Source organism: Chionomys nivalis, chromosome 17 (assembly GCF_950005125.1).
Source record: "Chionomys nivalis chromosome 17, mChiNiv1.1, whole genome shotgun sequence".
Taxonomy (NCBI): domain Eukaryota; kingdom Metazoa; phylum Chordata; class Mammalia; order Rodentia; family Cricetidae; genus Chionomys; species Chionomys nivalis.
In genome coordinates, this window is record NC_080102.1 from 43,318,786 (window position 1) to 43,332,311 (window position 13,526).

The 13,526-nt window shown below is 49.8% G+C and overlaps 1 protein-coding gene across 1 annotated transcript in view; it reads left to right on the forward strand.

The window, feature by feature from the left end:
- The window catches only part of Tbc1d22a (TBC1 domain family member 22A), a 287,690-nt gene that overhangs the window by 184,866 nt on the left and 89,298 nt on the right, over positions 1–13,526 (forward strand). The window contains exon 11 of the mRNA XM_057792580.1: positions 4,872–4,999. Within this exon, the coding sequence (XP_057648563.1) occupies positions 4,872–4,999 (128 nt within the window). The remainder of the gene's footprint in view (positions 1–4,871; positions 5,000–13,526) is intronic.

Sequence of the window (13,526 nt, forward strand, 5' to 3'; positions counted from 1 at the left end):
CTCCCACTTCCAGCCCTCCTGTCATTTTTCTGAGCACACTCTGCTGGAGGTTGATTCACTGGCATTGCTGAGAGGAAGCTTTTCTGGTCATTCTGGGGCGGGGGTTGCTGCTGTCGTCACCTCTAGTGTGGCTTTGAGCTTCCTCTCTGGCTCTTGGTTCAGCCCTCGCCCCGTCGCAGCAGGTCCCCAGGCTCTCTGGCTGGCTGGGGGACTGGGTGCAGCACCCATTTGGGACCTGACTTTTCGTGCTGTAGAGAAGCAACTTCTCCATTGCAGAGCTCTGTGTTGACTTTCGGTTGCTCTTGCTTCTGTTCTTTTTTATCCTCCTAACTGATGAGAGGATTGGAATCTTTCCCTTTAATCAAAACCCATTCAAGCTAGACCCAACAAAAGTGGGCGGCGTTCAGTCTGCCCTCAGCTCAGCATGGGATTAAAAGATTTCTTTGTCAGGTATCTAAAAGTGGGCCATTGTGTGTACTCTTTGCGCAAATAAGTCTTCGTTGCCTGGTCCCATGTCAGTACTGCTAACCTGTAGTGGGAGCTCCAGGATGCAGTGTGCTTGCATAATTTGCCCGCATTTTCAGTCCAGAAGACTAGATGTTTTTGGTGGAATTTCAGCCCATGGGCCCACTATTGAACACAGAGGAGAGCACTCTGCAGGCTGTGGCTACTGTCCCTTCTGGTAGACTTTACAATAATGCACCTTGCCCTGCCACGCAGGACATGTTGGCTTGAAAGATGGAAGTAATTATATCTGCCCACTTGTTCATTATGCTTGAACCCTGATTACCAGTGAAATAGAAATTCTGGTTTTGGAATTATTGCTGACCAGATGAGATTCCTGTATCAGTGAGAGAGCATGTGCTCGCGGCCGCTTATGAAACAGGAGAAATGAGTCATTTCTGCACACACTGGCAGCTCTAATGTATGGAAGTTGGACGTCATGCCTAGAGTATAGTGGTCCATCTTACACCACGTTCAAAATAGGAGTCCCTCCCCGAGACTCATTATACACATTAGGAGTTGGCTGAAGAGCTGGTGGCTGGTCCTCTTTATCATTCATTACCTGTTCCCCAAGTCGCATGCAGTCAGTGAAAAATGGCCACTTCCCTGTGAACAAGGACAATGCCCAGGTAGCTCCAGGTGGACATTCCATCTGCCGGAGTCAGTGGTTCCACATGGCAGTGTTTAGGACACCCAGCAGAACACTGGCCGTAGACCCTCACAGAGGTCCTCATGGTCTCTTGTTGTGGTGTTTGCCTTTTAGCAAACTTAGGAGTTTAAGGTCCCATGCTGAGCAGAAGTGAAGGCCAAGTGCTCAGAAGCCTGGTGACACGGGCAGCTGAGAGGCTCCAGACTTGTTCTGCTTGGCTCTTGGAGGAGAGGAGCAGCCCACTGTCCAGCAGCTGGGTTTTGAAGGCAGCCCTGTGTGGAAGGCCCCTTTTGTATTCTAGCTGTGGACTGATGCACAGCAGGCCTCCCCCTGTAGGGTTGACCTGTGTCCTATGGGGTTATTGCTGTCAGTGTTGTCATGCTGCAGGGCTGGTGCTCTGCAAAGGGAGGCGGCCACACCTGGGGCCTATCATGCACTGCTGGTAGAACCTGCCCCTTACCAAGTCAGCCTACCTGGGGGGTGGGGACTGCAGCTTGCTGGTCCCTTGAATAGGGCTAGAAGGGTTGAATTTTCCACTTTTCTGTTAGGTTACTCGAATGAGAGATAGTCCAGAAATATGTGTTTTTCAGAGCCATTTCTGCCCAGTTTGTCTTAGTTGCATGTTCGAACTGTTTGTTTTCCAGGTCCTAAGAGTCTGACCTTCCCTGTGGGTGGGCTGCTGATACTAAAGGCAGAATGTGGCCAGCATAGTGGGCTGTCCTTGTTTTTTCCACTTTACCCTTTCTGAGCTCTAGCATCAGCTGTTCCTTTAACACAGAGAGTCTCCAAAGAGACCCTCTCTGCCCTTAGGAAAGCTGGGTCTAGCCATGAAGACCTGACAGTTACTTATGGGCACCCAGCGAGTCATCTGAGGATGATGGAGTGGCTGCTGAGCTCTGCGCTGTTGTCTCCAGGACAGCTGAAGAGCTGCTAACTAGTGAAGGTAGATGTGAGACCGCTGTAGCCTGAAAACAGTGGATCACTGTGACTGGAAGGGGCCAGTGGAACCAGGGCACCTGCCCTCATTGCCTGTTCTTTCCTCCCCAGTGCTGCCCCCATCCTTGGGCCTCCCCAAGCAGCCACCTGCCTATCCATGAAAGCTCGTTCCTCATGCTCCTGTGTGGAAAGAACCTTGTTGAGTAAATTCAGTCATTTTCTAAACTGCTGGTTTGCAAATGTTCATCAGATTTGAATTTCACATCAACTGCAGAGCCCTGCTTCAGTGCACTGGGCCACAGCCGAGGCTGCTGCTGTCCCAGCAGGATGTGTCCTTGGGGAACTGCGCAGGTTGCTGGCATGAGGAGTCACTTGGGCCCTTGGATCTGTCAGTTTAGTTTAGTAAATACAGCTAATTTCAGGCTTGAAGTCATTTTTTACCTATTTAGAATTTGGAAGTCTAGTAGTCCTGTTAGCACAGGCCTGTGCCAGATATCTTTAGTAGACAGAATCCAGACAAACTCCGTGTGCAAGCTGAGCATCCGTAGTGAGTGTCACCATCTGGCAGGGCTACAACGCAGGCAGCCTCACTGCCCAGCAGTATGGTAGGGTCTCTCTCTGCTGTGTGTGGGACCCGAGTTCTTAGATCTTTTCCTGCAGAAGCAACATGTGGCAGATATACAGGGACCGCAAGGTCTTTCTGCTTTTTAGTCCAAGAGCCCTTTCCTGAGGTCATAGGGCCATCACCCTACCCAGTGTCCTTTTCTGGGGATCTCAGGGCCATCACTTCTTTTAGCATCCTTTTCTGGGGGCCTCAGAGCCATCATTCCTCTTCCTGAACTCTGTCCGTAAAGTCATAGGGCAGTTGCTTTCTTAGTGCGTGCTTGCTCCAGCCTCCGTGAAGACCGGAGGGCACCTGCCGCTCTCACCAGCTCCACTCTAGTTATGCGCCACCTTGTTTCCACCCAGCTTGGATTGCCTTCTACTTCCCGGTATTAACAGTGGCTTTACCCCTAAGCTTTCTCCACCAGACCAACCTATATTAGTCTGTTTGGTGATACTATAATGAAATACTGGAACCTGCTTATTTATCAGAAAACAATGTTCATTACCTCAGCTCTAGAAATTCAAGCACAGGACACTGGCATCAGCTCATCTCTGATGAGGACAGGTGGCATCACAGTGGTGATATTGTGAGACAGACAGCTCACTCTGCAGAACAGGAGCCAAAGAGGACAGAAAGCGATCAGGCTTTTCTTTTGTAACAGCCCTCTTGTGAGAACAACCAGAATGCCATGAGAACTACATTAGTCTTTTCTGAGAGCAATTCCTTAACATAAGGACTCCTCCAACGCCATGGTTCTTAAAGGTTTCTCTGCCTCTTCCACTACGTACAAGGACCCAGCCTCCAGCACATGGTCCCTGAGGGTTCAAAGCACCACCAAACTGTGACCCAGCCCCATGAGAATCATGTCCCAGCCTTGTCAGCTGAGGACAGCAGTGAGCAGAGAGTGCAGGAACTGCCTTAACACGGAAGCCTTGCTTTTCTAGGGCCAGCTCATATCATAACCTCCCAGTCACGGCAGCCTGGCTAAGTGTGTCCATCCTTACACTGACATGAAAGGGTCATTTGTGAGATGCAGGGCAGATGCAGGACAGGGTTTCTCCTTCAGTGTTTGGAAAAATCTTTCTTCTGAGGCATAGCCAGTAGCTAGCTGGTAGGGGGTTGTGGTGACTAGTTTTATATCAACTTGATACAAACTAGAGTTTTCTAAAAAGAGAGAACCTCAATTGAGAAACTGCCTCCATAAGATCTGGCTCTAAGGCATTTTCTTAGTTAGTGATTGATGGGGGAGGGCCCAGCCTATTGTGGCGGGGGGGAGGGTTATCCTGGGTTGTATAAGAAAGCAGACTGAGCAAGCCATGGGGAGCAAGCCAATAAGCAGGACCCCTGGTCTCTGCGTCAGCTCCTGCCTTCGATGATGAACTGGGAGTGAAATAAACCTTTCTCTCCTCCGCGCGTTGCTGTTGTTCATGATGTCCCATCTCAACAGTAGTAACTCGAACTAAGACAGGGTCCTTGCTTTGGGGACAGTTTGGTGGAGCCTGGTTCTTTGGGAAGCCTAGTGGTTTTTAGTACTTCAGCCTGCACCTAGCGGCTGCCTGGTCTGCACAGGGACAGATCTGCTAGGTCTGGGTGCAGGTGGGATGATACCTGGGTGAGGATGGGGTCTCTAGGAGCTTGATGGCCCAGTTCCTCATCTGTTTTAACCCTTTCACCCTAGAGACTGGCACTCACCTCTGGAGCCATGTGCTTCTTAATTTGTGCTCCCCATGCATATGGGTTCTCTTCTCTTCCTGGGTATTGGGGTGTAAAGACCCCCAAATGTGCACATGCACCTGACACAGCTGTTACTCTTTGAATCATCATCATCATTACCATCATTGTCACCCTCATTATTCTCTTTTTAAAAAATTGCTTATTTTTATGTGTGTGAGTACTTTGTATGAGTGTGCACCATGTGTGTGCCTGATGCCCCCATAGGTCAGAAAAGGATATGGGGTTGTGGAATCGGAACTGGAATGGTTGTGAACTGCTGTCTGGGTGCTGGACATTGAAACTAGATCCTGTGTAAGAGCAATGAGTGCTCTTAACATCTGAGTTATCTCTCCAGCCCCTTATTTGTTTTCTTCTTGAAGAGCAGACTATGGAGTCCTTTGTTGATGGAACTGGTTCTTTTGCCCTGAGGCTCCCCTGACAGCCTGTGCTTGTGTTGTGCAGAGCGAGTACACCGCCATCTGGACGGGCACGAAGTGCGATACCTGCAGTTTGCCTTCCGCTGGATGAACAACCTGCTGATGAGGGAACTGCCCCTGCGCTGCACCATCCGCCTGTGGGACACCTACCAGGTGAGCCCCCACCCCATGGCCCTGTCCCCGCCCTGCCTCCTCCTGTACTGGATTCCCTGCAGAGTATCCTCTCCATGCAACAAGATCTTTAAAATGTCTAGCCCCGGTGTTCCTGTCACCTGACTGTAGAACAGGAAGAGGACTTTATAACGTTCTCCTTGTCACCTGATTGCGTACCAGCTGGTTGGCCACAGTCTCCCCCATTCTTACTGGCAATTTACATTTTAAGCAGAGTCAAACTGTAAGTGTGGCCCAGTAATCATGTACCTTCTGTATACATCCGAGCAACTCTTCCCGAAACTTCACACTCGGGAGGGACTTACACGTTGTCTGTGTTTTGAGTTACTTACAATAAAGATTTAAAGAAATCCTCAGACAGATGCAGCCCAATATGAAATTTTCCACTCTTCACCAATTTTGATGAAATTCATGTCTTCAGGAGATTGAGTTTTCCGGAAGAAGCCGCCTTGGCTCCCTTGAGTGTCCACTGCTTATTCTAGCCTCTTTTCATTCTGTGTATGAGGCCTGCTGAAGCTGACCTGTGCTGTGGGGGTGGGTACTGCCTTTCAGCAGCAGCCATAGGCACCATGGCCCGGGGTGAGGCATCGGATCTCCCCAGAGGGCAAGGAAAGAAGCACCAGGTTAGTTTTCTTCCTTACAGCAGAAGAGTCAAGTCCTCTCTGCTGTGAGAGCCCTTCATGGGCGTGTGCCAGGGCTTTGCAAAGGGGGCACTGCAATGGTGCTGGGGGCAGGGCTAGAAGACGGGGCTCCAGGTAGCAGGTGTCAGCACAAGGCGGCATGTGTCCAGGCTTTGGATGCACTCAGCATAAGAACATCACACATGGGCACAAAGAGCTTGGTGGAGGTAGGGCCCTTGCACAGCAAGACTAAGTCTTTAGGGTGTCTCTGGTTTAGCAACTCACAGGACAAGGGACGTTGCATCTTTCCCACAGACCAGAGTGCTGTTGGGCCCTGTGTCTACTATCTCTGCCTGAGCTTGGAACCCTCTTGGATGATAGCGTCACCCTTTGTTCTATTGCTGGTGGTGCATTGTGTTCCCCACACTGGATATGTGGGGTTTGTGATGTCTGTTTTGTTTTTTCCCTAATACTTACTATGATGGTTAATTTGATCAACTTGACAGGCTCTAGAATTACCTAGAGGTTAGCCTCTGGGTCTGCTGGTGGGAGTATTTACATTAGGTTAGCCTCTGGGCAAGTCTATGAGGACATTTGTAGGTTAGGTTGAAGTTGGAAGACTTACCCCAACTGACAGACTAAATGAAAAGGAGACGGTGATCTGAGCCCTGGCATCCACTGCTCTCTGCTTCCTGTCCACACATGCCATGTGACTAGCCCACTCCTGCCCCTGAGACTTCCCCAGCCTGGTAGCCTGTCCCCTTGAACCGTGAGCCAGAGCAAACCCTTCCTTCCTCAAGCTGCTTTTGTCGAGTGTTTCACTGAGCAATGAGACATATGCTAATATGCACACGGTATCAAAATCGCCCTACTGTGTGCTCTGCCGCCTGTGTTCTGGGGTGCCGTCATAGAGGCATGTGTGATAATGTTCTGTGGGCTGTATCGTTGGCTGCTTTTGATGGCAGAGCATGCTCTTGATTCGTAGATTTTCTACCCAGGACTTGGCAACTGTAGAATTCACATTCAGTAATATTAACTGGGAAATAAAGCCTTACCTGGAGCCGCTTGGCTAAAGTAGCTGTCAGTCGAGTGCATCGATTGGCTCTCTGCTGGCTGACAGGAAACAAAACCTAATATCCTGTAAATTGCAAATGCTCTCATTCCCGTGATTGCTTAGGCCATTCATGACCCAGGCCCTGCTCATTAAGCTCAGAGTTCCTTGTAATTCTGTTCCATTATGAATAAGGCAGGAATTGAGTCAATCACACCTCAGCAGACAGAAGACGGAGCAGCTCGCCAGTGTCCTGCACTGTTTCCCTGAAGTGCTCAAGTGTCATTCAGTCTTTGAGTATACTCATGACCTATTCATTGCATTAATTTTCCTGCAATTTAATTTTGTCACAAATTAACTCATTTATACCATGAGCTCATTCTTGAACTGACCTGACCCTGGTCATAAACCTTTTCCCCATCTTAAAAATCAGGATGTTCCCATTTTCCAGGCCTGAGTAGCCTTGGGATTGTACTGCCTTTTCTGGCATTGGGATCACACAGTCATCCTCAGATGAAAGTTGAGCAGTCATTCTCTGTATCTGGGCGTTTATTGGCTGGATCATCCTTACAGTGTGGCTTAAGATCCTCTGGAGACACAGGTCATGGAAAATGCTGTTGATAAGAACCCTGCCTCTGGCCCTGGATGAGACTGTGGCCAGGAAATGGATGAGCTGTCTTAGGATGGCACAAGCATGGGCATGTAGACATGTGTCCTCTGGGTTTCCTGCAGTCTATCATAGCAGCTGGCACCAGGAGCTTTTCACCCTATGAAAGCCTCTTTTGAGGTGCTCCATAGAGCATGGATCCAGGCTTGCCAGAAGCACCACCCCCTCAGATTAAGCCCTTCACATAAGAGCAACTCTGGAATTTGTCCCTTGGGTGCTGGGCTGCAACTGTGGAGTTCAGTTAACCCAACCCCAGGCCATTGTCCTCGCCAGCCCAGCCAGTCTAGCCAGCCCATCTTGTCCTCGTTTTATTCTTCCGTGCTCCGCAGACTGCTCTTCCATGTTGGGGACACATAGCTTTCTGCCTGCACAAAAGGCGGTGCGTTCAGATGGTCATTTGATGAAGACTGTCCTGTTCTGCTGCTCCAACTGTGTCTTCTCGCACCTGCTCCTTTCTCACGTCTTAGGTGAAGTATCCCCGTCTTATTTATTGTCCTCACTGCCACTTTCACCATTCCAGGGCGAGCTGGATTGGAAGGCAGCTGAAGTCAGGGCCTCCGTGTACTTAGCACATGTCTAGGTACTCTTAGGAAAGAGTCTTGGGGATCTGTGAACCACCCAGTTGACACATATTAGTCAATCCTTTCCTGAGTCTCCGGTCCTGGGGAGTACTGTAGACAGGGCTCATGTGCCAGTGTAAGAGCCTGGCCACAAACCAGATGCTCTGGTCACTGCCTTTGTCTCAGGTGTTAGGAACAATGCTGTAGAAGACCTCCAGAGCCAGGCAGTTCTCATGGGAAGGTGGCCAACTGTGAACTGTGTGGTTAAGTTACTATAGGATATCTGTGAAGAACATTTCGTGTTGCAGGAGCCTGGTGAGGACAGAGCTGATGAAGCAAGCATTCTAGGGAGGGGGTGAGGTCAGTACCTAGACAGAATTGCTAGAAAGGCTTTAAGGGATGGGGTCACTCACATTTGGACATTCATCGTGTGGTGGTAGTCAGCAGTCGTGGGATATATAGAGCGTGTGCCACCCAGAGCCAGAACCTTGTTCATCTCAATGTGCTTCTGTGTGCCAGCCTCTTTGTACAAAGGCTGTGCTCAGGGGTTGGAATGAGTCTAGGTGTGCAGGAAGCTTCTAGAATGGTCCCTTCTTTGGTGTGGACTAGGCTTGAGGACTAGATAGAGAACACACTTTGTAGTTGAGACTTCCCTGTTTGCATTGACACTGACTTATGGTAAGTTGCTCCTTAGAGCCTTCCACAGGGTGAAGAATTGTGTTCCTAGCCACCTGGAACCCTAGACCACCACCAACCATGTGAGTAGACTAGAAGACAGAGCCATCTTTGAGAGACTCACAGCCCTTGCTGACACCTCCTCTGTAGCTATGAAAGGCCCTGAAAACTGAATGGCAGATTCCTGGTCCTGGGAACTATGGAGTCACCATTGCTTATGCTACAGAGTTTGTGTGATTCACAGAGCTCTGCCCCAGATAGCAGTTCTTGAATGATTTTGACAGAGGTTGGGCTGGGGTGTAGGAGGTGGAAGACTCTGAGAAGTCACTTCACAGTGGGTTCAGCCTGTCAGCATTAGCCCATGAAGTTGGTTTAAGTTGTTTCCAGTGTTCTTCTGAGCTCCTAAGAGGCATGTCTGCTGTTGACATCCACCCATCCCCGTCTTCCCACTGTCATCTATAACACGACACCTGTTCTGTGGAGAGCCTGTATGAGGACATGGCACATCATGGTATCTGAGGAAGCACTCCTACCCAGCAGCTCACAGCTGACCTGGGAAGGGTTTACATGACAGAATCAGCCATGCCTGTTGCGATGACCTAGGTAGGCACTGGCAGCTTGGGCAGACACCTCATCTGAGGTGTTGAGCAGGAGACAGAGTGGGGTACTAAGGATAGGGAACTTGTGCTCAGTCTGCCACACCGAGTAGGTCCAATGAGATGACTGTGCTGGGTTGTAGTGGGCCAGTAGTGCATTTCATGGTAGTCACAGCTGTTGTGGCCTGAGGCATGACCAAGTATGGCTTTGTCAGAGCACCTCAGGTCCAGGGTTGAGGACAGGCTCCTAACCTGCTATATCCTTTGCTGTGCCCAGTGGACAGCCATCATGATTCCTGAACCTCCTGGGTGCCTCAGCACTGGTTCTGTGGCTTAGGTGGCATTGGAACTGATGGATTGGGCTAATCTAATAAGCCTGAGGAAGCAGGTCTCCTGTCAACACACTTTTTCATAAGTCCATTAAGATTTGAGAGTGCAGGCTCTTCATGTCTACCCGCCTACAGGAAGCAAGCATACATCACTGTCAGTCTGGTGAGGATTTAGAAACAGAACACTCAGCAAGAATGGGCTCACTGCTGTTATGTTTGCAGGGAGGAGCCAGAGAGGGTGAGCCTACCCCTTGAGAGCAGCAGTAGCAGCCTGCCCTGTGTCCTGGAAACGAGAGGCCAGCTTAGGGTGTGTCTGGAGTACCCTTCGGGCTTTGCCACTCTTCTCCCAATTTTGATCTCCAACTTTGTCGTGTTTGGGGCTTGGGAACTCCTGTAGCATCATTCACAGGTGCTATGTGGCAATCCAATTGTGACCACTCCAAATGCATTTCTTTGTACTTACTTTAAACTAGACAAGAATAGTAGCTAATTCTGGAGGTGAATTGAATGGTTATGCTATTTTGTAATTGGGTAGTGAAAAGTATCCACTTATCAAGGCCCCACTTTTATCAAGTTAGCTTTCTGGCACATCGCTTCTGAGGCCCTCAAGGAGGTCCTATTGTGTACTAGACAACCAACCAGGAAGTAGATACCAGAATAATTGGGTCACTAGCTTTGACCTCTGTGGTCTCTTACCACAGCCTCTTGTGGAAGGGTCAGTGCTTGCTACTCATCTGAGAAACAGCAGATGTGGCGAACTGGATGGGATCCAAGGCTTATTGGGCATCCTGATCATGTCCCACGATCCTTATACTCTGCTTCTAAGACCCCCTCCTCCACCCCCAATAGCCTCTGATTCTCAAAAGTATGTAGCAGAAGTCATTAGGAAGCAGCTCTGGGTTGGGAATCTCAAGGCTCTGTAGCAAGAGGTTTAGAAGAAAATGGCAGAAGGAGGCTTGTTGCTGTGATGGTGGCAAGAGCCCCTCGGGAAGATGGCGACATTCCCTGGGTGGAGTACATGAGGTGCTGTCCATGTGATGTTATGTATGTGTGCCTGGTTTCATCCACAGGAGAGAGAATTTTAGTGCAAGTGTCTTTTTAGAATGACAGTAAGGTCCAGGAATGGGGACAGCAGGCTGTTCTGTTGAGGCCTGGCTCTATAGAGCTGAGTGAAAGGTCCTCAGACTCCTTATTCTGTTGTGTGGCATGGTTAGGAAAGCCTGCTGCTGTTTGCAAGTCTGAGAAGAGCTTGGGGACTTCGTAGCTTCAGTGTGGGCAATCTCTAGGTGATGTCCCTATAGAACTCTCAAGCAGCTCTGTTTGTAACCTGCTAGGAACATTTGCAGGTGGGGTCACTGATCCATGGAGAAACCCTGGCCATGTGGGTCTCTGACAAACCACAGAACCTCTGGGAAAGCCTCTTAATTCCTGTCTATCAAGTTTGTGTGAGGACTGCATAAGGAGATGCCAGGGTCACTGATGAGGGCAAAGTAAAGACCAGTGGGAGGGGCTACCCCACCCTATGTGCAGTAGGCAATAGAGCACATGTGATCAAGGGAAGAAAGCCTAGAGCACACAGGGTGCCTGCATTTGATGGCTGGGTTCCCCTGTAAGCATTGGTCTTGATGTCTGTGTGGCTGGGAGCTGTGGTCTGAAACAGAAGTCTGTCTATGCTTGGGCTGCTGATGTCATAGGGCTTGGGCCTCTGAAAGCCTGTGCACTCACCTTGTGGGTTCAGTGAAGAGGTTTAGAGCTAAAATGAATTGGTGAGCTCCTAGGACCTGAGCCCAGGATTCCCCTATCCAGGACTATGAATGGCTGGTTGTCATGTGGGATTGCTCTGCAGGAGTGAGGGATGCTAGAGGTGACGTCACAAGGACTTTGTCCTGTCCTGTTTCTAATAATCTTTGAGATGATGTATTCATGCAAATGTTATCTGAAGAGTGACTAAGCAACTTATTTAACTTTTTTACGCATCTGGGCAAAGGATTCAAGAAAGTCAGGGCTGTGAGAGGAAGCCCCAGAGGAGGACTTAGTTTCTGGCATGTGTGGGGCTGCTTCTCCTGAGCAAAGGTTACAAGCAGGTCACTCCTCCAGGGAACTAGCCCCTCCCCCATACCAAGGTCCTATCCCTCTGCTAAAAATAAACAGCCTGAGAGATTCCCAGTATGATTAGAAAGGTGAACATATAAAGAATAATAACTAGGGCTGTGTCCTAAATAAGAACCATATGCTTTAAGAAGAATTATTGCATTCTGTGTGGCCAGAGATTTAACACATACTCCTGAAGAATCCAGTCACCCTCCGTGGGTGTCATGCCAGGGTCTGAGAAAAACTGCTGCTCCTAGGGAATGGTGGGAGCGGTGCAGTCCCCAAACCCTGCATGGAGGCAGGAGAGCCTCCTCTAGCATCATGCGCTGGACGCCTTCTGTCCACGTCGTCCTGATTTAGAGACTCTTCCTCCAGCACCCCTCGAGCTTGAAAATCACCTCCATCTTTATGTGCTGGAAAAGCTAAACCAAGAGCTGCTTCTGGGAGCTTAGCCTGGCATAGCCCATGTGGGAAGGATTCTCAAGGTTTCTGATCTGTTTTTCTGTGACATTTTGTTAATGGCCAGGAGGACAAGGCCAGAACTCCCTCTGTCTCCCTGATGTGGCACAGCTGTGCCTCATGGGTGCTTGGCTTCTATTCCTAGGCCAGGGGTGACCAGCTGCTGCCTTCCTGTCACTGAGCATTGGAGTTAGCATCCAGCTGCTGAACAAGTCTCTGCACTTGAATGTTGAACGCAACAAGCTAGTCCTGATAGGAGCAAGCCAGTGTGTGCGTCTCATTCAGTGTCTGGAACTCCCAACAGGTGCCCCGCACTGCTTCTAAACCACCATGCCATCACGCATCATAGAGTGGACTGTAATAGAGCCCAGACACTAGGGAAAGAGACCCCCTGTTGAATAGATCTGAGTAGTGCCAGTTACTATGTGGGGCCACTCTGGTGCATTAGCAGTGTATTAGCTGTGGAAAGAGTCACCTTACTAACCTCGCTGAAGCAGCCTCCTGGCATTGAAACAGGGTCCCTTGTGTTCTCGCAGGACACAGTTGATGGAATGGGAACCTGAGAACTCTCTCATACTGTCAGGAGAAAATGAAGCCCTGGGAATGTTGAACCATAAGGAGCTGTTGCTGTGAGGCGAGTACTTCTTCATTTTAGGATGAGGAAACTGAGACTCTGCAAAGACCCTGGCATATTCTCACTCACCTTAAAAGTGCTAAGACCCGGTGTATGGTCCGAGGTCCCCTGAGAAGTAGCCACTTCTGCAGATCTCTCAGCTCTGCAGAACTTCTTGATGATAGCAGAATCCCAGCATGGCCAGCACCTGGCTGAGAGGAGAGAAGCTGGGGGCACCGGTGGGTGCTGCTTGGAGAAAGAGGAAAGGGCTGACAGGACGTACAGCTGATGCTGAAGCGTCATCCCACTGTGGGAGGTGGCAGTTACCACTGTAGCAGGCTCACCAAACTGACAGCCACCACGAGCAACTACCATATTATTGGTCATGGACATTATTGGGATTGTAGAGATGCAATTTTTCCCTGGTCTGTGCTATACCCAACCTCACTCTTCTCTGGGACATGTTTCCCTGGAAGTCTTTACCCTCCTGCCTCTCAGCGTCTGCTTCTGGCCCTCCACTCCACTTCTTTTCTGGCACAGCCAAGAGCTTTCCAGTGGCAGCTCATCGCCATTCCTACAGTGTGGCTCCCCTTCCTGCACAGGCCCTCTGGAGTCTGGGTATTCATTTCCCTTCTCGGATGTGGAAACAAGAGAATGGTGCTTTGCTGCTGATTGAAGTCAAGTAGCGGGGCCAGCAGCAGGGTCTGGGAGATGGCTGATGAGAACTGTGGCCGGGAACAAATAGCCTTGACACATCGGAGCAGTGCTGAGAGGGCAGTGGCTTGTTAGTGGCCTTGGAGTCTCCTCTTCTCCATCATCACCCTGTACAGGCGCACTAGTGTTGGGCA